Source organism: Cricetulus griseus, chromosome 5 (assembly GCF_003668045.3).
Source record: "Cricetulus griseus strain 17A/GY chromosome 5, alternate assembly CriGri-PICRH-1.0, whole genome shotgun sequence".
NCBI classification, from domain to species: domain Eukaryota; kingdom Metazoa; phylum Chordata; class Mammalia; order Rodentia; family Cricetidae; genus Cricetulus; species Cricetulus griseus.
The window spans coordinates 191,969,408-191,993,540 of NC_048598.1; the positions used below are offsets into that span (position 1 = coordinate 191,969,408).

General features: G+C 42.9%; 1 protein-coding gene across 1 annotated transcript in view; it reads right to left on the minus strand.

Moving 5' to 3' along the window:
* Positions 1–24,133, minus strand: part of Dnah11 (dynein axonemal heavy chain 11) — a 298,245-nt gene that overhangs the window by 29,227 nt on the left and 244,885 nt on the right. Inside the window, exons 66-74 of the mRNA XM_027416426.2 lie at positions 18,081–18,285; positions 15,507–15,671; positions 12,958–13,098; positions 9,141–9,311; positions 8,009–8,131; positions 4,963–5,156; positions 3,615–3,763; positions 2,622–2,749; positions 179–406 (exon numbers count right to left, since the gene is read on the minus strand). Of these exons, the coding sequence (XP_027272227.1) occupies positions 179–406; positions 2,622–2,749; positions 3,615–3,763; positions 4,963–5,156; positions 8,009–8,131; positions 9,141–9,311; positions 12,958–13,098; positions 15,507–15,671; positions 18,081–18,285 (1,504 nt within the window). The remainder of the gene's footprint in view (positions 1–178; positions 407–2,621; positions 2,750–3,614; positions 3,764–4,962; positions 5,157–8,008; positions 8,132–9,140; positions 9,312–12,957; positions 13,099–15,506; positions 15,672–18,080; positions 18,286–24,133) is intronic.

The following is a 24,133-nucleotide window of genomic DNA, read 5'->3' on the forward strand; positions in this document are numbered from 1 at the left end:
TCAAAAAGAAAGGGAGGAAAAGGCAGCACCCATGAGCGCACGTGGCCACACACACACACACACACACACACAGATTTCACTCCTCCAGTCTAAATGAGATGCCTCAGTTGAGGAAGGCACCTCACTGTCTTGAGAAGACACCGGCTTGCTGTTACCCCAGCTGCATCTGCTTTCTTACCTGGTCAAAGTTGCACAGAGCGGCATGCAAGCTGGCCAGCATTCCTGTGGGGGGCTCATTAGTGATCTTGATGGAATTTTCCAGGAGGCCTTGAGGGATGATGTGCTCCTGCGGGGAAGGTGCAGCCTCTGCACTCATGAACACCCTGTAATCTCTGTGACTCCCTTGGCTGAATTTTTCAAGGAGTTTCTCCAAGGTTCCCAGCCACTTGGCCACCAGATGGACATTCTGCAAGACAGCAGGGCTCATGATTCCTGTGCCATTTTAGGATAGGATTTGAACGACAGTATTAGAACCTTTTCCTATATATAAGTATCTTGACAGCTCTGAGAGCCATGGCATGTTTCTGGCCTTGAAGAATTCACAAGTATGTGCCATTATGCCCTGCTCCTTGTTTTTATGCAGAAAAAGAAAAGCAAAGGCCCAGATAGAATGGGCCACTGAACCTATTAAATCTGTAAAACCACTGTAGGTTGTCATTGTAAAGCCACACCCACCACTCCATGTGACCTACTTCAAACAGTGACCCACCAATCCCTTGTGAGATGAAGTTGCAACTCTGCTTTGTTATAGCTCAGATCCAATTGCTGAGACATATCTGGGTTAGCTTAATAAAGTATAAGAAAGTGTAAGCTCTATCAGCCATAAATGTACCTGATCCCTTATTTCATTTGGAAACCTCCTCTCTTCAAACTCCTCATTAGCATATAGACTCAAAAGATGTTAGGGAAGGAAGGCTAGCTAAAAGGAGAGCTATCACTCATTTGGTAAGATGCTCTGTGTACTCCTAACATATTTTACTTCTTAAATCCCAGCATAGTCAATACATTGCTTCCTCTTCCTCAAAGACACATCCTCTCTCTCTGTCTTTCCCTCTCTTTCTCTCTCAAGTTTATCTTTTGCTTTCAGTTTCATGAATTGCAATTTTGATCTTCTGATGTTATTTGTTAGAGTGAGTATATGTGTGTATAGTGTGTGTGTGCATGCATGTATGGTGTGTCATTGTGTGTGCATATGTGGTGTGGGTATATGTGTGTGTATGTGTGTGGTGTATGTGAGTGTGTGCATGTGTGTGGTATGTGTGTATAGTGTGTGTGTGGTGTGTGATTGTGTGTGCATGTGTGTTGTGTATTTGAGTGTGTGCGTGCGTGTCTGTGTGTGTGGGATGTGTGTATAGTGTGTGTATGTGTGGTGTGTGATTGTGTGCATGTGTGTGGTGTGCATGTGTGTGGTGTGCATGTGTGTGGTGTGCATGTGTGTGGTGTGTGTATGTGTGTGTGCACATGTGTGCGTGCATGTGTGTGGTGTGAGTGTGTGCATGTGTGTGTGTATGTGGTATGTGTGTAATGTATGACTGTGTGGGAGATGTGTATGTGTGTGAGATGTGTGTGTGTGTGCATGTGTGGGATTGTGACTGTGTATGCATGTGTGGTGTGTGTGATTGTGTGGGCATGTGTGTGTATGTATGTGTGTGTGGGGGGGTCAGAGATGATTGAAAGTCTACTCTCTTTCTTCCAAAGTGGCTTGTAGGTATTGAAATCAGATTGTCACTGAGCCTTCTGACTGGCCCAGAAGAAGTTTTGATATGCCAAGAAGAAATGCAACATTCATCAAACCTCTACACTAGAGACACCAGGGAAAGCCAATGCTGGACTTTGGAAGAGAATGGGTATGTGGTTTATTTAAAAAAGGTTGGCACTAAGCAGTAACTGTGCCAAACCATGTCTGTGGGCAAATCCAAGACTCCCTTTCCTCACCTCTACATGGAAAACACATTGACCTTAGAGCTTTGCCATAGTGACTGGAGATGGGCATTCCATTAGTTGCCTCCTCAAGAACATTTGGGCTGATGGTATCATACACCAAATATCCATTACCAGTCGTGCTGATGGCTAACAGGGCTTGCTGTAGGAACCAGTCCAGCTCCATGGTTCCCCAGAGTTGGCCTGTGTTCCGGGTCTCTGGGGGCTCTTATTAGAATCGTAGGTCAAGAAGATTACCCTGGAGGACACTAGGTCATAGAATCTTAGACCTGTGTGTATCTGCTCTAGAAGGGACTATAGGAATTGTCTACTCTAATTTCTTAATTTACAAACAGACTACATGACTATTTAGGGGCCAAGTAGATTGTAGAAGAATATACATAACTTATACATTATATGTGTGCATTACATGTATGTGAATGTATACAGTGTTCTGTGAACTCTGTAGTGACATGTTGACTTTGAAGGGACACACATCTTTCCATACTATGACATTAGTATAGCTGTCTCTATTAGCTTGTTCATGCCCATCTCTTTCTCACCTGAGGCATTGTGAATGGGGCAGAGTCTGCACATCCCCTTGTGCTAGAATGAAAGCCCTTCTCTGCTGGGTGGGGCATCAGAGCATGGCCTATCCTTTGGGTTCACACCAGGGTTTTCCAGGAAAGCTTCCTACCCACCTGAAGGATGACCCAATGCCCTCCAGTGGCAGCCTTCTCCAGTGCCGTTTCTGCCACCAGCTCCTGACCCTGCCCTAGAGACACATTGTGGAATTTCCCAGAGTCACTTGTAAACCCAAGTCTTTTGCCTGTGGAGAATACAACATGGGGGGGGGGCAGGGTGGGTGGAGGGTGGCAGGAGGGGGGAGAGACAAATGTTAACTTAGGAGGAGAGTCTGGAATTCTTTGGTCTAATCTACATCTGTGGTCACAGCTGCCACCTGATAGGTCAGCTTCCTATGGAATCCTAATGACCTCTCTATTGTTTCCCTTGGCATTATTTTGAGCTCTCTCTCCAGCTGCCTCCCTGCAAGCATTTTGAAAAGCCTGTGGAAGTCGTTGTTTCCTTGGGTTTTATGATAATGAAGCTTTTGACATTTTGATAGATGGCAGCATTGTTAGCGAGCTTTCTAAACTCCCTCAGAAAAAGGAGCAACATGTGGTAGATATGGCATCCGTTTTTTTTTTTTTTTTGAAGGGATTGGCTCATTGGGTAAATGTACCGGCTCTCACCTTGTGAGGCTGCATTTAAATGGAGCCCAGGCAGGTCACAGCTACATTAACCTGGTATTCCTGGAGCAGGCTGTGGGGAACAGTAATCTGGAGCACAATGCGACAACGTCTCACACAATCGAATAGAGTTGCCCTAATGACCATTATTTAGTCACAGGGGGTACAAGATTACATGAGCATGGAGAAAATTGCCCTCTGGCCCTCATATCGTCAAAAAGGTGGAAAATGGCACAAAAGAACCTTGCATTATGCCAACCAGATGAATGTTCTGTTGGAGTATTTCTCCAGACTACAGTGTTATTAGTTGTGCATTTTCCACACACCCAATCTCCAACAAATGAAAAAAAAAAAAAAAAGATAACTGAAAAGAAAAGGGTGGGCAGGGGGCTGCAGACAAGAGGGAGGGAGAGGAGGGGAGGCTGGTGCCTCCTGGCTACTCACCAAGCACCTCTAGGTCTTTAAGGGCATCAACACCTGGAGACAGGATGAAGAACACTGGGGTGGCGGGATTGCTTTCTTCACATGCTTTAGCCAGATCCAGCCTCGTCCTCTCCACATACTTTGCACCTAGCTTCTCTTCTACAAAATTTCTGTTTTAAGAGAAGAACATGCAAAAGTAGAACAAAACAACAGCAACCACGTCCCCAAGAAAACAAAACAAAACAAAATTTTGGATGACTGATTTTTCAACTTGAAAAGCGTCACTGTTTGGGTAAGCTGGGTACAAGAAAGAAACTATGTTTGCTCTAAGAGGTGTCTTTAGGAGAGCTGCAGGAATCCAAGTAGATTTATTATGCAGGAGGTGTATTGATGAAATTGCTCCCGACTTGAGACACTGAAAATCAGAAGCCTACATGGCATTTTAGGGTCCCCCCCCCGTGTACCATCAGCTGTCCACATATGGCTTTGTAACCCCCAAACCTCCTACCAGACCCCCCATTACTTATTAAGAGTTCATTAGATTTGCCACAGTGCAATTTTCCAGCCTGCTGGGCTTCTCATGAATATACAAATGCTTTTTTTAAGGGTGTTTCTAGCAGGGAAGTGCAATTAAGCAGGGATTATTTTCCAGCAGCATCAGACCTAGCAGAAAGCAAGTACTGCTAAGCAGTTTGAACTTCTAAAAGCACGGTTCCACAGAAGCCTCTGCAAAGGGAAAATTGGCCAAACTAGACAAAGCAAATCGAGGACCTGAGACACATGGATACTGTGGAAGAAAAACCATCACACTCGGTCCTGGGGGTGGGAGGGGGGGATGAAGCTGAGAACACTTTGGCTGGTGGATTCAAATTAAAAGAAGAATTGTGTGAATTAAGCAGGGTATTGCCATTTAGAAGTCAAGAGGGCAGAGAAAAAGCCACTGAAACTGCCCTGTGGATTGCAGTTTCTGCTTTTAAAGTGTTCTGACTGTAAAGTTACAGGGTCAGGGCCACGAGTGGCTCCAAGAAGTGGGTTTGCTGTTTTTGTTTGATGTGCAAAAACCTTTGGAGCCAGCATTCGGCTAATACATAAAAATGATGTAAGTGGACAATGCATGCTTCCAATCTCACCACCCTGCTGATACCCAGACCTTCCATGAACAAACCCACCATTTCTTTACCCCTCAAATTCACTCCGAAATCAAGCTCTTTGGAAGGGTATGCGGAGTCTGTTTACAGACTAGTCACTGTTCAGTGCTGCGCCACAGTTAACAGTAACAGTGATGGCAGAACTGAAATCTTAGCAGAATTCCTCCTCCCTCCTGGTACCAGTTTCTTCTGTGTTGCCTAAAAAGCCATTTATTGCTCACCTCAGGGCATACGTCATCCTGTCGGGTCTCAGGGCTCTCAGAATAATCAGCTTCTGCACTAAACTTTTCTTCTTCCATTCTTGCGGTAACGTCTCTTTTTCCGGACACTCCGACTCTACCCATTTCCTCCACTGCTTGGCAGATCCTTCCACGTCCCTGTCTAGGCCTCGGAATTCTTCCATGAGGGCAACTGCCTGCAAGGCAACATGGGAACACGCATGAATGCCGTGAACACAGTCCATAGCTTGAGACAGACTCACGGGCATCCCTCCTATTATTCTGCATGCCTTCCTGCCCTACTTAGAGCCGAGGCTCAGTGACACCTCCAGGTCTCTGGCCTTTTGAGTCTGGTCAGTGAGAAGTGTTGGCAGGAAATGGGCTGTGTGGCTGTGTCCACGGTGAGGGCAGATGCAGCACAACTTCTTCCCAGCTCTTTCCTAATTCGGCATGTTTTTCTGTTGTAAGGATTCAGGCGTTATGCTGGCTTGCCCCTGTCACCTGGCAGAATGCACTCAGGCAGTACCCTGGCCAGCCCAGGGTTCCATGATTTTGTAGTCTGCTTGCAGGTGCAAAGGACCCACCCACTTAACGCTAGCTCTCTCTGCTCTCCTCTCTTTCTGGCTCTTCTCTCTCTTAACTCTGTTCCCCATGGTTCCCCTGGGGCAGACAAGACTTTTCCTGTCTCCCTCTTCTATTCTGTCCTCTCCGTGTCTCTTTATCTCTGTTCTCTTTCCTTCCCCCTTCCCTCCCCTAATAAAACTCCTCACTGAGCTCTGTCTGCCTGGCATGTTTGTCCCTCCATCTTGGTCACCCTCGCGCCTGCCATGGAATCCGCCAAGGTCCCCCAGGCAAGGTGCCCCTTGTGCTTTACCATAACATCTGTAACCACATTCCTTTGCCAAATGCTCTAGCTGGCTGGCCTCTTCCATTGCCTCCCTTTTCAGCAATTGTAGAAAATGCCTTTTTTTTTTCTTTCCTTATTGTGTTCATAACCCATCCCTTTGTGCTGTCTGTTTTGTATTGAGACCCTGAGGTATGACACATTAGGAATCCATAATTATTCTTCCCAAGATTTATTTTTTATTAAATTTAATTATGTATATGGGGAGTATGTGCACACAAACTAAAGCTCACACAAAGGCTAGAGATGTGAGATTCCCCCTGGAGCCGGGGTTACAGGCAGCTGGAAGCCACCTGATGTGGGTGCTGGGAACCAAACGCAGGTCTTCAGGAAGTGCTTTTGACAGCTGAGCCATCTCTCCAGCCCACCAATCCATAATTCTAAAGTGATAATTAAATTGAAAATACAAATTTCTAAAACTACTGTGTAAGGGCTGGACGGATGTGGTTAAGAGCGTACTGCTCTAGCAGAATACCTGAGTTCAGTTCCCAGTATCCACACTGACCCCTTACAATCACCTGTAAACCAAGGTCCAGGGGATCCAATACCCTTTCTGTACTCACTGGACACCTGAATGGATGCCCATACATAGACACACACATACACAGCATTTACAAAAAGTCCAAGAGGATCTCAATACACTATAAAAATAAAGTACACATTATTTTCAGTATATGGGGACATTTGCTTCTTAGAACAAAACCAGAGCAGACTAGTGTGTGCTTATCCAGGGCCTTGGAGATGAGGAACTATCAGCAATAAGATCTTCTGGCAGAAAAATAGAGTAAGGCCATCATGGCAGCCCACAGCTTTAATCCCAGTACTTGGGCATCAGGGCCAGGCAGATTTCTGTGAGTTCCAGGTCAGCCTGGTCTACAAAGGAAGTGCCAATACATCTAGGACTGTTACATAGGGAAACTCTGACTCAAAAAACAAAACAAAACAAAAAACCAAACAAACCAGCCAACCAAAGAGTAAGGATGACTGGGGTTGAAATACAAGTCATAAATCTGGTTTTGCTTAAACACGGTTATTTGTGTATGTGCAGATACATAGATGTGGTATATGCATATATATGTGTGTGTGCACACATAGGCATGTACACACACACACACGCACACGCACACGCACACGCACACGCACGCGCACACGCACGCGCACGCGCACACGCACGCGCACGCGCACACGCACGCGCACACGCATGAGGAGAACCAGAGGTGGATGTTAGGGTCTTCCTCAGTTACCCTCTATGTTATTACTATTATTATCATAATTATTTAGGGGGGTTGTGAGACATTGTTTCTCTGTATAGTCCTGGCAGTCGCTCTGTAGACAAGGTTGGTCTTGAACTCAGAGTTCTGCCTGCCTCTGCCTCCTGGGTGCTAGGACTATAAAGGTGTGTGCTACCACTACCCTGCTTATCAGCCTTCTTTTTTAAGAGACAGGGTCTCTCAATGAATCCAGAGCTTCCAATCGTACTATATCTGCTGACCAGCAAGCTCAGGGCTCCTCCTGTCTCTGCCTCCACCACATCTGCATTATGTGAGTGCCGTTCATCAATTGAACCATCTTTCCAGCCCTATCTTAATCACTTTATAGTAAGAATAAAATACTGTATTGCCAATTACAAAAACTATTGAGAAAAGGTAGAAAAAAAAAACGAAGCAGAATGAAGAAACTAGATTTAGCTAAATTAGAGAATGATCTTTTATATCCTTTGATTTTTTATCAAAGGGATAGACTTGCATAATTACTAATAACTTTTCCTCCCATACATAGGCCAAAAGCTCCTTTATCTTTGGATAGGAAAATAAGACATGCATGCAAAGTATATAGTATGTTTCTAAAATGTAAGGGATATCCATATTATCTTTTAAAAATAATTTATTTAATTTTATTTTTTGTACATTGGTGTGAAGGTGTAAGATTCCCTGCAACTGGAGTTACGGACAGTTGTCAGCTGCCACGTGGGGGCTGGGAATTGAACCCAGGCCCTGTGGAAAAGCAGCAGTCCTCTTAACCACTGAGCTATCTCTCCAGCCCCCTCTATAGCATCTTTTTATGAACTGTTTTCTCTATATTAAAAAGTATCATTTGAAAAAAACAAAAAGCTTTAAGAATTGAGAATGCAAATTTCTCGTGTACCTTGAGAGCACTCCATGACTGAGTGGTTAGAAAATCAACAGGACTTGCATAAGTGTGTTCAACTGTGAACCGAAGCAGGAAATCCAACTCCAGGGGGTCGATCTCATTCCTTCTCAACAAAATCTTGAGAGAATACACAAGTGCAAAAGATGAATTGGTTTCCATCAAAAATCACAACACAAGAAGCTGCCACCAGTAAACAAGCATGCCTGGCAAAAATCCCATTCTGAATTTGAAATAGACTCTTAGATTGTGCGTGTGATCTCAAAACCCAAACCAGCAATGAATAGAAAATACTTGTGAGGGTCCAATTCTTCCAGTTCCAACACCTGCAGCAATAAACAGCATGTAGGAGAGGAGCTTTCATAACTACCCCACTGGATTGGCTCCTAATAGCGTGCTTATTTCATCAGAACCCAGAGTCATTTTCCTTACTTATCATCAACCCCTTTATTTAAGCAGAGGCTTCTGTAGCTGTTTCGTGAAAAAGGAACAAACGACAAGCTGGACTCACCAAAAACAGGAGCATGAGGCTTGGATGGAGCTTTTTTTACTTATTCCTTGAGGTAAAAATATTTTAAATTATATTTTAATTGAATTATATATATATATATATATATATATATATGTAATAAAATGTGATGTTTTGATATGTGGTTACATTGTGGGATGGTTAAATTAAGCTAATTAATTTATACAAATAAATTACAATTATAATGTATAATTATAAACAAAAGACATTATATAATGGGATACTATGCATCTTAGAGCAGAACTTCTGTCGTTATCGACAACATGAATGAGAGCCCATGTGAAGATTTTAAAAGGGCCGTGAGAAACTCAGATCTGGATTCATAACCTTGACCTCAAGGAACATTTTTGGTAGCAGCTTAGAGAGTTCGTGTAAATGAAAAAGAGAAAATGAAAGAACGTCTCATTGGTGTTTCTTAGGGTAATGGTTGACAGTCACCTAAACCAAAGCACTGTAGGCAAAAGCCATTCCATGCTCAAGTTCCTTGTCAACAAGTTTCTGAGAAGGTATTTCTGTTTCCCTTTGGCAGGAGGAAAATACACAACAAACTGAGGTGTTGGCCTAGGGTTCGAGGGAGCTTCAAGTGACTGATGTCCTCACCTGAAAAGCCATCTGGGACAGGAATGTGAGCTTGTCTTTCTCAAACAGCGCTTGGCTGGCGTAGAGGAAGGTGGCATGGGTGATGCTCTCTATTAGGACGCAAATTCGATCCTGAGTATCCTCCACCTTGTCAGCCTGTTCAATGGCTCTGTGGAACAGTGTGTTGAAAGCCTGGAAGGATTAATGTGACTATTAGAGAGAGGGTAAAGTAATGCTTGTGTGTCTAGCTAGTCTCAGACACAGGGAACAGTTTATTCTTTTTTAAGATTATTTATTATGTATACTGTGTTCTGCCTGCTGGCCACAAGAGGGCACCAGATCTCATAATGGATGATTGTGAGCCGCCATGTGGTTGCTGGGAATTAAACTCAGGACCCTTGGAAGAGCAGCCAGTGCTCTTAATCTCTGAGCCATTTCTCCAGGCCCACATTTTATTCTTTATCTATGGGGAGAGAAGACAAGGTGGGACTTCTATGAGGCTTACATGAGCTGCTAAAACAGTCTTGAGTTTGTGCCATAAAGCAAATAGTCATTCAAGGTTTCTGTCATGATGCGTTTGCATGTGTATGTGTGTGTGTTTGTGCATGCATGTGTGTATGTGTGCACATGTGCCCATTTGACAGGGCACGATCTCCTGTTATTTACCCTGGCTGGCCTGGAACTCACTTTGTAAACAAGAGTGGCTTTGGACTTCGGTCAATCCTGTTGCCTTTGCCTCTCAAGTGCTAGAATTATAAGGCGTCTGTCAGTATGCATGGTTCATTGACTGTTATTAAAATGATTCTACAAAACCCATCTCCATATCTGTCTTAGCAACTGAACTGTCCTCTGTCCTTCCATACATAGTCTTCAATTTTATTACTTTCAAATCATGGTTGAAATGCCTATAAAATAATTACGCTGTAATTATTTTAAATGTATAATAGTATTAAGGTACGTCACCAACTTCAAATCATTTTAATCCTGCAAAACTGAGTCTGTCTATTTATCAGCTATATTCATTCATTCTCTGCCCCTACCCCCAGTCCTTGACAACCACATTCTACTTTGCCTTCATCTCTTTGACTATTCCAGGTGTCTCACGTGAGTGGAGTCAGGAAGTGTTCAACTTTGTGACTGGTTTATTTCCCTCCCGATAACGGCTTCCAGGTTTTACTAGGTCGTAGCATGCTTCAGAATTTCCTTCCTTTTAAAGGCTAACTGGTCTTCCACTTGACAGACGTTTGGATGGTCTCTACCTCTGGCCTAACTTGTCACTATTCCTGCTATGAAGATGGGCCTTGCACTTTGTATCTTCAAAGAGGCTCTTTCTGTTATTTTAGATATATAGTTACAAGTGGGGTTGCTGCTGGCTCATACTATTTTTAATTTTTGAGGAAATGCTATCCTCTTTTCCATGGATGCTGGGCTGATCTACATCCCCAGGAAGCAGGGGCTCCACATTTTCACCACCCTTACTTCTATGGTAGCCTTAACCTGTAAGAGGCAATGCCTGTTATAATTCTGACTTGCGTCTTCCTAATCAGTGATGTTAAACATTTAGCCTATGGCTGTTGGTCATTTTCATCTCTCTTTAGTGAAATGTCTATCCAAGTCCTTAGCATATTTTTATCATGTTATCTGTTATGTAATTCCATCCACTGCTTTTGGGATGTCTTATGATTTACTGCTTGTTTTGAAATTACTCTTAGTATTTGCTATTTTATTTCACGTCTGGTCACAATGAGGATGCAAGGGTTTGTATGCATCTGTCTCTCTACATGGGTCTACTTTAATCAGGAGAGCACAGAATGGTTTGGTTTGTAGTATATACAAGAGAAAGTAAAAAGCCAATGATGTCAGACACAGGAAATAAATACTGGCCTAGCATATGCTCCGCAAGTGCTCTATAACGGAGCTATATCCACAGCCTTCTGGTTTTTATTATTGCTAATTTCAGTGTGCACGTGTGTGTCCTCAGCCCTCTGTAACTTATTATTACTAATTCTGGTGTGTACCTGTGTTCATGTGCCTGTGTTTGGAAGCCAGAGGTCAACCTCAGGTATTATTAATTAGGTGTAGTCAACCTTGTTTTGTGAGACAGGGTCCGAACTGGTCTAGAGCTGTCCATTTAGGCTATGTTGACCGGTTAGCGTGCTCAAGGCATGAACCTGTTTCTACCTCCACTTCCTCTTCCTTCCACCATGCCTGATGCCTGACATGGGTGCTGGGGATTTGAACTCAGGTCCTCATGCTTGTGTGGTAAGCATTTTACTGACGGTGCTATTTTCCCAGCCCTAGAACCCTTTTACTTTCATTGCCACAAGAAAAGTTCTTAAGTGCTTCCTTAGATTCCATTCCCACCACAATCTGCTCCGAGTCCCGAGTCCCAGCCTCACAGACCCACCCCGTCACTGCAGATTAATCTTGCCTTTTCTCTAATTCTCTCTCTCTCTCTCTCTCTCTCTCTCTCTCTCTCTCTCTCTCTCTCACACACACACACACACACACACACACACACACACGCACACACACACGAAATTTACATGGTATGCAGTCTTCATGGTTCCACTCTGCTCTCTAACACTACATTTTCATGATAAATGATAAACACATGCACCTGCAGTTCATTTCTTTATATTCTGAGCAGTTTCCTTGGATTGTTTACAAATTTTAACAGAAAATGGTCTATGAACATTGTGATCAACTTTTGTGTGAGTATTTGTATTTATGCTTCTCTTGGGCCCATACCTGGAAAAAAATGTGATGTCATACTGAAACTGTACCTTGTACTTAACAGGGAGTCACAAGACTGTCCTCCTATAGTGAATATGGTAAGACCTCAATCTGCTTTGATTCCTCATTTCTGTGATCACTGTAGGACATTTTTCTCATAAGGCATGTTTATGTCTTCTTACTCTTAGTATGTCTATCCAGCCTGTCTATGTTCTTCATACGCAGCAGCAAATTCTTTGTTATTATGAGTTTTGTTTTTCCAGTCCATAGTTTATCTCTTCATTTTTCCTAACAGTCTCTCTTGAAGATCATAAACCTTAAATATTGTGAGAAGACTGGATTTTACTCTTGTGGCTGTATCTAATCTGTCAATTCTCGATAGGAGTTTTGCTGTTAGACTCACAAGGACCACTCTGTAGTTTCCTTGGAATACCTTTGTCTAGCTGGACATGTGTTAATCTAGGCTTACTGGGTTAGTTTTCTACAAATCAGAATTTTTTTTTTTTACATAAAATCCACTCAAGTAAAGCTAACTGACGATTGCACAAGGTTGTATGGTGGCTTTTGATGTGGTATTACCTTGCAGTGTTTTGAACAAAGTATATTTTAGTAGATTCTCTTTCTCCTCTTCTTCCTCACACCCAGCTCCCATGGTTACCACCCCCCACCAGGTTCTTTGTCTTTTCGATGTCCCATATGTGCCCTTTGCCTAGCTCTAATTTTTTTATTAAAAACAAAACAAAAACAACCTGTGTACTCATTGACAACCCTCTTGCAAGATAATTGCTCTCAATAGGCATTTGTTTCAAAACTGACAGCAAGAATTAAAGGACCTTTCCCAAGGGCGGAATGACATGGCAGACAGAACCTGGCCTTTGGGGTCAAAGAGGCAGGAGCTGAAATTCTGGCTCTTATGATCACAAAATGTGAATTTTGGGGCAATCTGAAAATGTTACCTTTTTTGGTGAGGAGAAAACTTACATGTTTTCTTGTAATGTTTTAGGATACCTAATATGTGTAATGGTGGCTTAAAACGGCCTGCCTCATTCTTTTTCCCGATCTACCAAGATTGCTAATTTCCCTTCACCTCTTCAGCCATTACCTTCAAAGAGAACTGGTAGATTGGGTTGATCTTCCTGAGGTCGTTAATAACAAAGTATAGAAGAGAGGCTCTGGCTGCCACTGGCCTGTAGCATTCTCTGGTCTCGTTGATTTTTCCTTCATTTTCCCTGGCTTGTAACACCTGTGGTGGGATCAAACAACAGTCACCTATCTTCATGTTTTCTAAACAAATTCCAGCAAAGGAAGGATTCTTAGGAATATATGAAACGAGCAGCTACCACTAGTTGACCCTGATGTTGTGATCATGTTTGTAATCCCAGTACTTGGGGAGCTGAGCCAGGAGCATGGCTTTAAGTTTGAGTCTCGTCTGCAATACCACAGAGTGTTCAAGAACAGCCGGCAGTAGAGAGTGAGAACTGTTGTATGTTTCTAATACTCAAGGTATTGTATCTGTTCAGCTCATTTAATGAAGTAATACAAATTTCTAGTCTTTGAAAGTTATTATTATCAACAATATAGGATAATAAGGAAATAGAGTTTAGTAATTAGTCATCTATAACACACACACACACTGATATATATATATATATGTATATATATATATATATCAACTAACATATTCATTTTTATTGAAGGGTCAAAAAATGTCCATTTCTAAAAAACAAGAACCTATTTCTTTTTTTTTTTTCTCTAAGAACACATGCTGGCCCTGTAGCATTAAGTGATGGAGTATTTCCCCCTAAACACTTCTACCGTCTTGACTCACAAAGTCTTCAAATGAAAGGACATGACATGCAGAGAGCCAAGAGGGGAGTGGCTTCTCGGAGATACATTAGGAAGACAGGAAGCAATGTTTTAAGATACAATTAGAAGTGAACCTCGAAGCTAAGACTTAATTTACTTAATTGCCCTAATCTTTACTATCTTAGGAGCCACCTAGAAACCACTTACTTTAAAGGATGGAGTAATTTAGGATTCTATTTCTTTTTCTTAATTTAAGGCACATTCCTTGGATGTATGGCAACACAGCTCTGGCTGGGTAATTAGTGGATTACTTAGGAGTGAGGCTATTCTACAAAGCAAACAACAGTCTACATCTTCCCAAACTACACAGTGTTAACAGTCAGTGGCTATTTGTGAAGTCCAAAGCGCATACAACACACACGAGGCCCATTGTGATCCAAGCTGCTTGGTTATCAGGAAGCTGTTCAAGAGAAATGGTTTATCATCTTTTGAAAAATGTCATTTTCCCAGGGTAAATGATGCATTGAGACCCACAGGGGACCATTCCCTGCTCAGTTTCCTGCCACCACACACCTGTAAACACAACTTTAGCTCCAAAGATTTCTCTGGAAAACACAACACCCCATGATTATTATTTGATGAACTGAGCTTTGCAGTTCCTCTAGTTTCTATCATATAATACAGTAGGCTCCAACACTGGTCACACAGGAAAAACAGTTTGAATGATTAGATCTGTGTAAAGTACAAACTGAAACATTTCTATTCTTAATCCTATACTGGTGGACTAAGTGTTGAGGGTTGTTGTTAAATGGCCTGGGTCACACAATGTCTTAGGGTTTCTGTTGCTTTGACAAAACACCTTGACCAAAAAGCAAGTTGGGGAGGAAAGGGGTGTTAGGCTTACACTTCAGCATTGCTGTTCATCACTGAAGGAAGTCAGGACAGGAACTCAAACAGGACAGGATCCTGGAGGCAGAAACTGTTTCAGAGGCCATGCAGGGGAGCTGCTTACTGGCTTGCTTCCCATGGCTTGCTCAACCCACCTTCTTATAGATCCCAGGGCCAGCAGCCCAGGATGGCACCACCCACCATGGGCTGGGCCCTCCCCTATTGATCACTAATTGAGAAAATACCTTAGAGCTGGATCTCAAGGAGGCATTTCCTCAGCTGAGGCTCCTTCCTCTCTGATGACTCTAGCTTGTGTCAAGTTGACATGCAAAACCACCCAACAACAACACAAGCAAATCTGTCTTTTCAGAGGAATTACCAAACCTGATTAAATTGTATTAATTGAAATTCCCGGAGGGGGGTAGTGGCAGATGAACACCAGATAGAACTTCCTGGCTAGGAAGAGTTAAAATGTTGCAGACCAGAGCCAAATTATCTTTTGTTATTTTTCGTCCCTTGAAAGCCATTCATGACCCACATACCCTTACCTGACTTAATATCCTTGTGGCTATCAAAAGCCTTTAAAATGATTCTTATCAAGCCACTAGCTTCTACCAACTCCAAAACTAAGAATGTCACTAGATAGCATCAGAAGCCTACAGTAGAGTTATCCCTGTTTTGTTTTAACCCATCTATCTAATGCTTCTACCAGTATATTGAAAGTGTCTTGATTTATAATTTTCTTTTTCTCTGTCACTATAAAAACATCATGAATCTGTTATCACACTAGGTTATAGGATTTGGCATAACCTGAATCTGCATTCCCAGGCCATGGTCACTCATATTTGGCTCCAGAATAAACTATCTCTTATTACCTTCGAGAGCTGTGTTTTCAGCTGTGATCCATTTCATCAAAGCAGAGCACTGAACCTGTCAGGTGTTCTCGGCTGCCCTTACCTTGTGTTCTATCTCTGCAGCAGTGGCCTTGGTGGTCTCCAGGCGCTCAACCAGCTCAGTGTCATCCAGGAAGCTCCCCTCTGCGGCAGAGAGGCGCAGGAGCAGGTCGTTCTCAAGCTGTGTCAGCTCTATCTTAAAGTCATTTTGGTGCTTGGTCAGTGCCAGCTAATAGGAAACGTTAGGGACGGTGGTTAGTATCTGCTTTGTTCAGGACAGTTCCCATGATCACAGGAGTCATGGGGGTCAGTACCAGCATGGTAGGAAATGCAATGATAAAACCATACTGATGACAGCTGTGAAAAATTATTTTAAGACATTCAGATGGTATGGTAACATTTGGTTAGAATCCGAGGTTTAAAGGGTGGATGCTTATTTAGCATCAAGAACCTCTAGGAAGAGCCTGTTTAGGAAAATACTATCTGGCTTATCCTCTGATGTTTAAATAGGTTGGAGACCTATTGTGAGGAAGAGCTTACAGTTAGGAAAATGCTATACAACCATCTTTCACTGAGAACAGAGGTCCTGGACCAACTGTCACCAGAAAATACAGTGAATCACTGTCAGAACACTTAAACCACAAGTGGCCATTGCAGGAGAGTCAAAACCTACATGGGCACCCAGGCACAGGGCGCCTTCCGCATTGATGTTTTCCCTCCTCTGGAATCAGGCCCCATTCTCACAGAAAAGACTAAAGAATAAGCCACGGTTGCCTTGGGCAGCAGCAACCTCACGGGAACTGTAAGTAATCATTTTAGAGGTCCTATGGCCCAGAGCCTTCTCCTTGTCAAAATCCCACCACGGGGGACTTTACCAGAGCTAAGTTAATGTATAAGAAAGGCAATGAGAAAACCTGACCACTTTAAGACTTCCAGTCTCACAAAGAAATGGTTTGAAAAGGCTAAGGAAGTCCTTCGATGGTAAAAGACCAGTGGCTTAGGCATTTTAGTGCCACCCTGAGATTTAATCACCACATTATAGAATGGGCATCCTTCAGAATTGTATCAACAAGATTGAACAAATGAGAGTGGGTCAAAGGTGAGAGAGCTGCAAGATGCAGGTTTTATTCACGAAAGGGGTGGTTTTTTTTGTTTGTTTCTTTGGAGGGAAAAACCTGAAATAACAGAAGGGGAAAAAGGAATACTGAAGGAAAACTAAAGTCTATGGCTCTGATACAAACACGGCAAAGTCACTCTACAGACAAGATTGTCTACCCAGAAAAACGGAGGCACACTAACAGGCAAAAGCCTTGATCTGAAAAGACAATTCCAGTCTCAGAATAAGACTCAGTTATGCTTAACTTAGTGTCTGCTGCCAGTATACCCAAATACTTTCTGTAAGGGACACCAATGGCCATCCTAGGCTGCAACTGAGAAACAAGCTCCACCAGGGGATCCCCCCCCCCAACAGCTGCAGCACTCACATTGGATCCAGAGACGGCAACATCAAAGAAGTGAACACACAGCCAACAAAACCAAGACCGGACATCAATGTCAAGAAACACCTCAAACATCATTACTTCAGTTGCCTGGATCCCAGCATAAAACCACAAACATGAATATAACCAAGACAAATACGCTTCCACCAGAACCTAGCAACTTTATTATAGTTAGGCCCTGAGAAATTCAATGCAGCTCAAGTACAAGACAAGGACTTCAAAACAGGAATTATGAATACAGTCAGGGGACGTTAAATGGGGATTTGGATCGATTGCCTTAATGAAGGCTGTGAAAATACAAATGGTTGGATGAAATAATGAAAACAATACAAGGCATCAAGGTAGAATTTAACAGAGAAACAGAATCAATAAACAAAATCTGAACTGAAATAAAAATGGGAATGAAAAATGTTTAGGGTGACAAACAAGAACCTCAGGGATAGGTGCCTAGGTCAGCCATCACCAGAGAGGCTGCAGTTGACAGAAACTAACACAGACGCCCCTCCCCACACACACAAATAGACAATGTGCAGAGAGTGAGAGCCTTGGAAGCACTCTGTCTCAAATGGAATGTCTTCCTTCATCAAAGCACTCAAGGAACTATGTGGAAGAGGAAACAGCAAGATCGTAAGAGCTGGAGATGATGGAGCACTGCAGGGAAACAGTCTCCTCCAGACACAACAGAACTGACACACACATGAACTCACTTACAGAGAGTAGGCAGCATGCACAAGGCCTGAACAGGTTCAGCCACCCAGGATCCCAGGACTGAGAGAGGAAAGTGGGTATGGGGGGTCCCACCCCTAACCAAGGTGCTGTCTTTAATGGATACCAGCTGGCAGAGGAAAAACACCAGTTTTTTGTTTTGTTTGTTTGTTTTTCCAATAGAGATTTTCTGGGTTGAATCCTCTTACACCAGAGAGCAATCAAGAAAATGCCACAAGGGCTGTGTAAAGAAGACAGCCGAAGATAACTCTGACAGGCTCCAAGCCACATGTGGCCCAGCTCTAATTACTTGGCATTAGAATTTCACATTAACTTTTCACATGTGTCTGTACTTAGCTACAGAATCCCACTTCACCACGTGACAGCACCTGACATTGTCACCTGTGCAGAGGGAGTGATGCAGCACTATTTACCTTTAGCCTCTCCAAATCTGGCCTTTCGACACTGACCACCTCTGCCAGCAGCTGGGCTTCGAGACCATCTTCGGTGACTGTGAAATTGAGGAGGGTCGTCTGGGCTTGCAGCTCTGGCTTGTAGTGGGGATTTGCCAGTTTGGTGTGTAGGATGAGACGGAAGTTCTTGTTAAATTCGCATTCTTTGTCACCAATCCTGATGAACCTACAGGAGCCACAACACAGACACTCAAGAGAACCCTGGAGACCATCCCATTGCTTGATTCTGGTAACACTCCTGAACCAGTAGGCCGGGTGTAGGGACTCCCAGTTATTCCCAGTTTTCCTAAGACCCAGGATGACCAGAGAGTAATACTAGGCCTTGTAGCACAAAAAAATAAAAGACCCAGAGATAGATATTGGGGTTCAAGCTTCATACTGAAGATCAGAGAAGCAAAGCAGCCAAGCCAGTATATCTTACCTCTACCCAGCTGAAATGGCAATCCTGTCTCTACGAATCCTCAGAGGCAAAAGGCTCTTAAGCCCTGTCTCCTCCTCCTCTTATTCTTTTCTCTGCCCAGCCATATCACTCCCCCTCCCTAATGCTGTGATTCCAGGTGCTGAGATCACCTTTGTATGAGCTGTTTCTTTTAGGACTTTATCAATTTCATGTAGTCAGTGTGGCCTTGAACTAACAGAGATCCGTCTACCTCTTAATCCTAAATCCTGGGATTAAAGGTATGTACCACCACTGCCTAGCTTCTGTAGCTAACTAGTGTGGCTACTTTAATTCCTGATTGTCTGTCTGACTGTCTGACTGTGTGTCACGTGAACGCTTCTCAGCGTTCTTCTTAGGTGGCCTGAGCCATGTGGAGTGGAAATTCACATAAGAAGTCTGGAGTGCAGCTAAAGCAAGGAACATCGTGTCACTTTCATTTACTCGTGAATAGTAATGAAAATTCTGGATTCTTCACTATTAAGTATGTAAAACTTTTATTTTTTGAGATACTAGTGTTTGGACCCATGGCTCCATGCACAGTGGACAGGCACTCTACCACTGAATGGTGTCTACAACCTTCTTTTTAGTTTGCCCTTTGTAACAAGTCCCACTAAGTTGCCCAGGTTGGCCTTTAACTCATGAATTTCCTGACTCAGCCTCCCAAGTAGCTGGGGCTATAGGCCTACACAGTCAACACTGACTGATAAACATTTTATCACTAAACTGTTATGATGATCAATGTCATGCAGAGCCTGTGTTGCTATTAATCTAAAGACAGAATGCTATATAACCTGAGAGAAAGCAATTTACTGCCCGTCTCACTAACGTGAAGGTGAAAGGGTATTTTACTCAGTTTATTAACTTTGGAAATTGAGCACATTCAAAGAAATAACAGTGTGCAACATCCAGCACCTATTCTCAACAATTAAAAAAAAATGAGCAGAGCTACTCAAAATGCTATAATATGGTAATATTTGGGCAATTGGCCCTGACCCTTTTATAACTGTGTCTTACAGAGTGGCTATCGTGTGCAGATGGCAGTGAGAGTGTCTCTCATCCATTTACCAATATTTGGAGGAAGTTTAGAGACAAATTGTTTTAATGTATAAAGATGATTAAAAATGATAATTTTCTTATATCATTCGAGCTTTCAGTATCTGGGTATGAATTAAGAATCCAAGAGCACTGAAAAGTGATCTCCCATTTACAGTAGAAGACATGGCAAGTGTCAAGCCTCTAAGCGGGAGGCAGGGTTGGCAGCAGCCCACTTTAGAGACAGCGTTTGGGGAGCTGGAAGGTAATCATCATTCAGCGTTAGTTTTGGTTTGTTTTTGCTTTATCATTTTTTTTTCCAGGAGGAAAAAGAGCCATTCTTCCAGCCTGCCATTCCTTACTGAGCCAGTGTATACCTGTGTAGTGTGCCCTTCCCCCTTTAAAACAAAGACAGAGACTGATTTTGAATGGCAATATTGGTATTTCTGTTAGAATACTGAGAACCTTTACAAGTGAATGGACCAAATGCTGCAAGTGAACAGGGCAAGGACACTGGGCTAGCTAAGGATCATAGTGGCCTGAGCTCTTCTTTTATAGGCCAAGGGTTGGACACCATGTGTTCATACAGTTTCCAGGTGATACCATGCTCATGAAATTTTTGGTCATTCCTTTGAATTTTTATTTTTTTGTGCTATTCTCTTTTAAATAGCAACTGAATATCTCTAATATGCCGGGTTGTCAGAGAGCCTTCCAAGCACAGGGCACCTAGTTATTTCGAAGACAAATTAGATCTCTTTTCTCACAAATACTACTTCCCAATAATAGGTTTTGTGAATACAGTATTTTAAGTATACATTATTGTATGCATCAAATACCCACAATGTAATGGGCATATGTAAAGGACAAACATCTGCTCAATCAGAAGACAGGCAAAATACAGGAAGAGATTGTTCTTCAAAGACGAGGTGCAAATGTCACCACGAAGACAAATGAGGGGAAGTCACAAAGGACCTTGCAGCACAGGATTCTTTTTATAGGCAGGTTATCAGTCCCCCACCAAATCCTGGCCACAAGATCGGCACAAAGATCCACCCTGCTAAAAGATGAGCAAAGAATCTGATAGCCTTTTCTCCAAGGAAATATACAAATAAATAGCCAATAAGCTCACAGATGACGCTGTCTAACTTCGATATGTGTGTTGTAGGCATTTTTGTGTGTGTTCTCACAGGTTCACAAAACTCCAAACAAACCACCACCATCATAGCTTATTTAGTTTTGGAAGCAAGCTACAAACCTCAAATCCACATCTTTTTGAGGACCAACAGGATCTCACAAGGCAAATCCCACTCCCGACACCTGTGATGGATATGGTCCTAAGTATAGGTACAATAAAACACGTGCAAGATCACCATCAGTCTAGGTGTGTCAGGTGTGTGTGCCACATTTGTAGATCTCATGATTAGGTACCGTGGTCACATCCCCAATATAGCTCATTATGTCCATGCAATAACCCCAATTGTTTATTTATTTGTTGTTTGTTTTGTTTTTGAGACAGGGTTTCTCTGCGTAACAGCCCTGGCCGTCCTGAAACTTGCTTTTCAGACCAAACTCACTGAGATCCACCTGTCTCTACCTCCCAAATGCTGGCATTAAAGGAGAGTACCACCACCGCCGCCAGCCAGCAATAACCCCAATTTAAAAAAAACCCCAAACTGAAATACTTCTGGTTTCAGTATTGCAAATGAAGACACTGTGCCTGCAGATAGAGTTTTGGCCTCAGCAAGAAATCACTCTAGAGCAGAAAGTAGTCAGTGATTGCTGTCAAATGATCTGAGAGTATTGGCTCTGGATTTCTCCATCTATCATATGTTCTCGTTGTTAGAACCCTTTAAAGTCATTCTTTGCTCATGGGTTACACCTTGGCAGGCTACTGGCCTATTTACTTTCTAGAGGATCCAATCAGTTAGTGTGGTAGTATGACTTCTGCTAAAAGCCCAACACTCACCAATGGTTTTGATCACTACAGGGTATCACCAATAACCCCTCTCTAGCCTTTTGGGGACAATTCAGGAGAAAGGTCAACATTAAACATGGGTACAATGAAGTTTTCAGCTGGTCAAACACTTAGTCAAATATCTGCTTTACTGAAAGTGTTCTGCAATGCACTCATGGTTGGCTCTGTATATCATGTGTGTACATATGTGTACTGTGAGACATTTGCAAACGCCAGTCTAAGAGCCAGGGTATATTTCTGCTCTGCTGGGTAAGAACAGTGACAGGGTTGGAGATGGTCCAGGTAGCTAGATGCTTGCTCACCTTGCAAAACAGAAGGACAAAGTTTCATCCTCAGCAGCCACATAAAGATAGCTGTGGTGGTACATGCTTGTACTGCTAACACTGGGGAGACCAAAACTGAAGGAACTCTGGGGTTTGTTGGCAAGTCAGCTAGCTGAATTGGTAAGCCCCTTGTGCAATCTCAAAAAATTAAGGTGACAGCCAATTGTAGACAACACTTAGTATCAAATTCTGGCTTCCACATTAAGACACATACACTAAATAATAATAAATTAAATATTAAATAAATAATAAACACACACACACTAAATAAGTAATGAGATGGGGGCTCTTCTGTGGAAGAGAACTGCCTATAAACTGGGTTTTTTTACACCTTGCTCAAAAGCATCATTTGATAGCTTTAGGTTTCCCAGGGACAGTAAATTATCCTCAATTGGGGTGTTTATGATCTATGAAAGGCAAAAATTGCATAATGACACAGTGGGTTTTATCATTGCTGCTAGGTTAATTTTTGGCTAATCTCCTGTCTGGGAAAATTAAACAGACTGTTAACATTCTCTTCTGATTTGAAGACTCTTAAAAAAAAAAAGGACAGCATTAACCAGAGGGGTGGGAAAACAAAACAGATGCATGCTATGGCTTCCCAAGGTTGACTTCCCTGTACCCAAGGCCACCATGGCTCCTTGGAGCTGAGGAACATGACACAGAAGTAGGAAGTGCAGGTTTTTGTTTAAAGTGAAGCCCTGCCCTGCTGCCCTCAAGAACATACTCTGTTGTGCCCTCCCCTCCCCCACAAACACAGTGTTACAATGAAACTCATATGCCCGGGGACTTCTAAATCTGTACTACAGTTGCTCATTGAGGGCATTTTTTACTCCCTCCCAAGGAGTTAGCTACCCCTCCTCTTCTCGCTGGGTGAGACTGGATGGTTTGGAGCTGAGAGACTTATTAGTACAGCTCATAACGGAAATGAAATAATTTTTCCCAGGGTAAACACTATGGTCTAATGGGCTAGGACATGTGAGTCAAGGGCATTCTGGCTCACCTAGTGGAGTGGTAATTTTAGAGCAAGCTTAGCCCCTCTAGATTCTTTTTATGGACCCAAAGAGTCCATGACTTGCCCAAGGTCACTCTGGCCTGGCAAAGTTGAGTCTACTAGGACCCTGGTCTCTAGACACACAGTGTAAAATCTATTTTACTATATTCCATTTCAGGCTAATTTGTGTTCACAGAGGTTGCCTGCAGTGTCTCTGTCAACATGTGTAGCCATTGATCATAAGAGGACATGGAGGGTACAGCTGACCTGGGACCAACCTGAGGCAGCTGTGGGAAAAACAGACACGGCTCAGAGCACATGGCCTGCTGATCTGCAGTTAGAAATTCTGTTGTTTATGAAAGAAAATGGCTGAATTATTCAGGTGCCCACACCTAGCTTGGGATCTAGTAAGTATATTTACTGTATGAGTTACTTAATTTATGCCTTTTAAAAATAAGTCACACAATTTACATGGAAGTTACAGACCTCTGGCTCCCAGGAAAAGCAAAGGACATTTAGTGGAATTAATGATTCTGACTGAAGATCATCGTAGCAAATATATATTAACCAAAATTCAGCTTTCACATGGTCAGATTTGAATAAAGACCAGGTATACTAGGAATATTGGAATTCTTTTAAAGTTCATTCAAAATCCAGCCCAAAAGTGTTCTGGAGTGAAAAGATACCTCATTACTCCAAGCTACGGAGGGTCACTGTTGTGGTGCTGGGATGCACACAATGAAATCAAGGCCAGTGTTTACGGGCTGATTTCATAGCACCTCTGTTACAGCCCTATACTCACAGGGGCCACTTACCAGAGAGCCCTAAAATTTTTCCAGAATCTGTGGCCTCCAAGAGAGAGCACCCATGTCACCAAGGTGAGACCCTGAAAGTGGAGGTTAAAATGTGCATTTTTTTCATAGCAAGGACCAGATAGCCCTAAGGATATAATAGTGGCACTCACTTCTTGGCAATAACCAACAGCTGTCTAATTTCATTAAGGTAAGCTAGAAAGGAGGGAAATGATGCTTGGTACAAAAAACCTAGCCAACTACCTGGGACGAGTAAGGGAGAACCTATCTACCTACTATCTACCTACTACTGTTAGGACCTGGCACCAGGCTGACCCAGCCCTCTGATGGCAGGTGGGGCACGCACAGAGACTCACTCACTTGTTACACATTACGGACCTGTGTGAGGACTCTGCACATGCGTCAAGTCTCAGTGCGCATGCTCAGTTTTCCCTTTAAA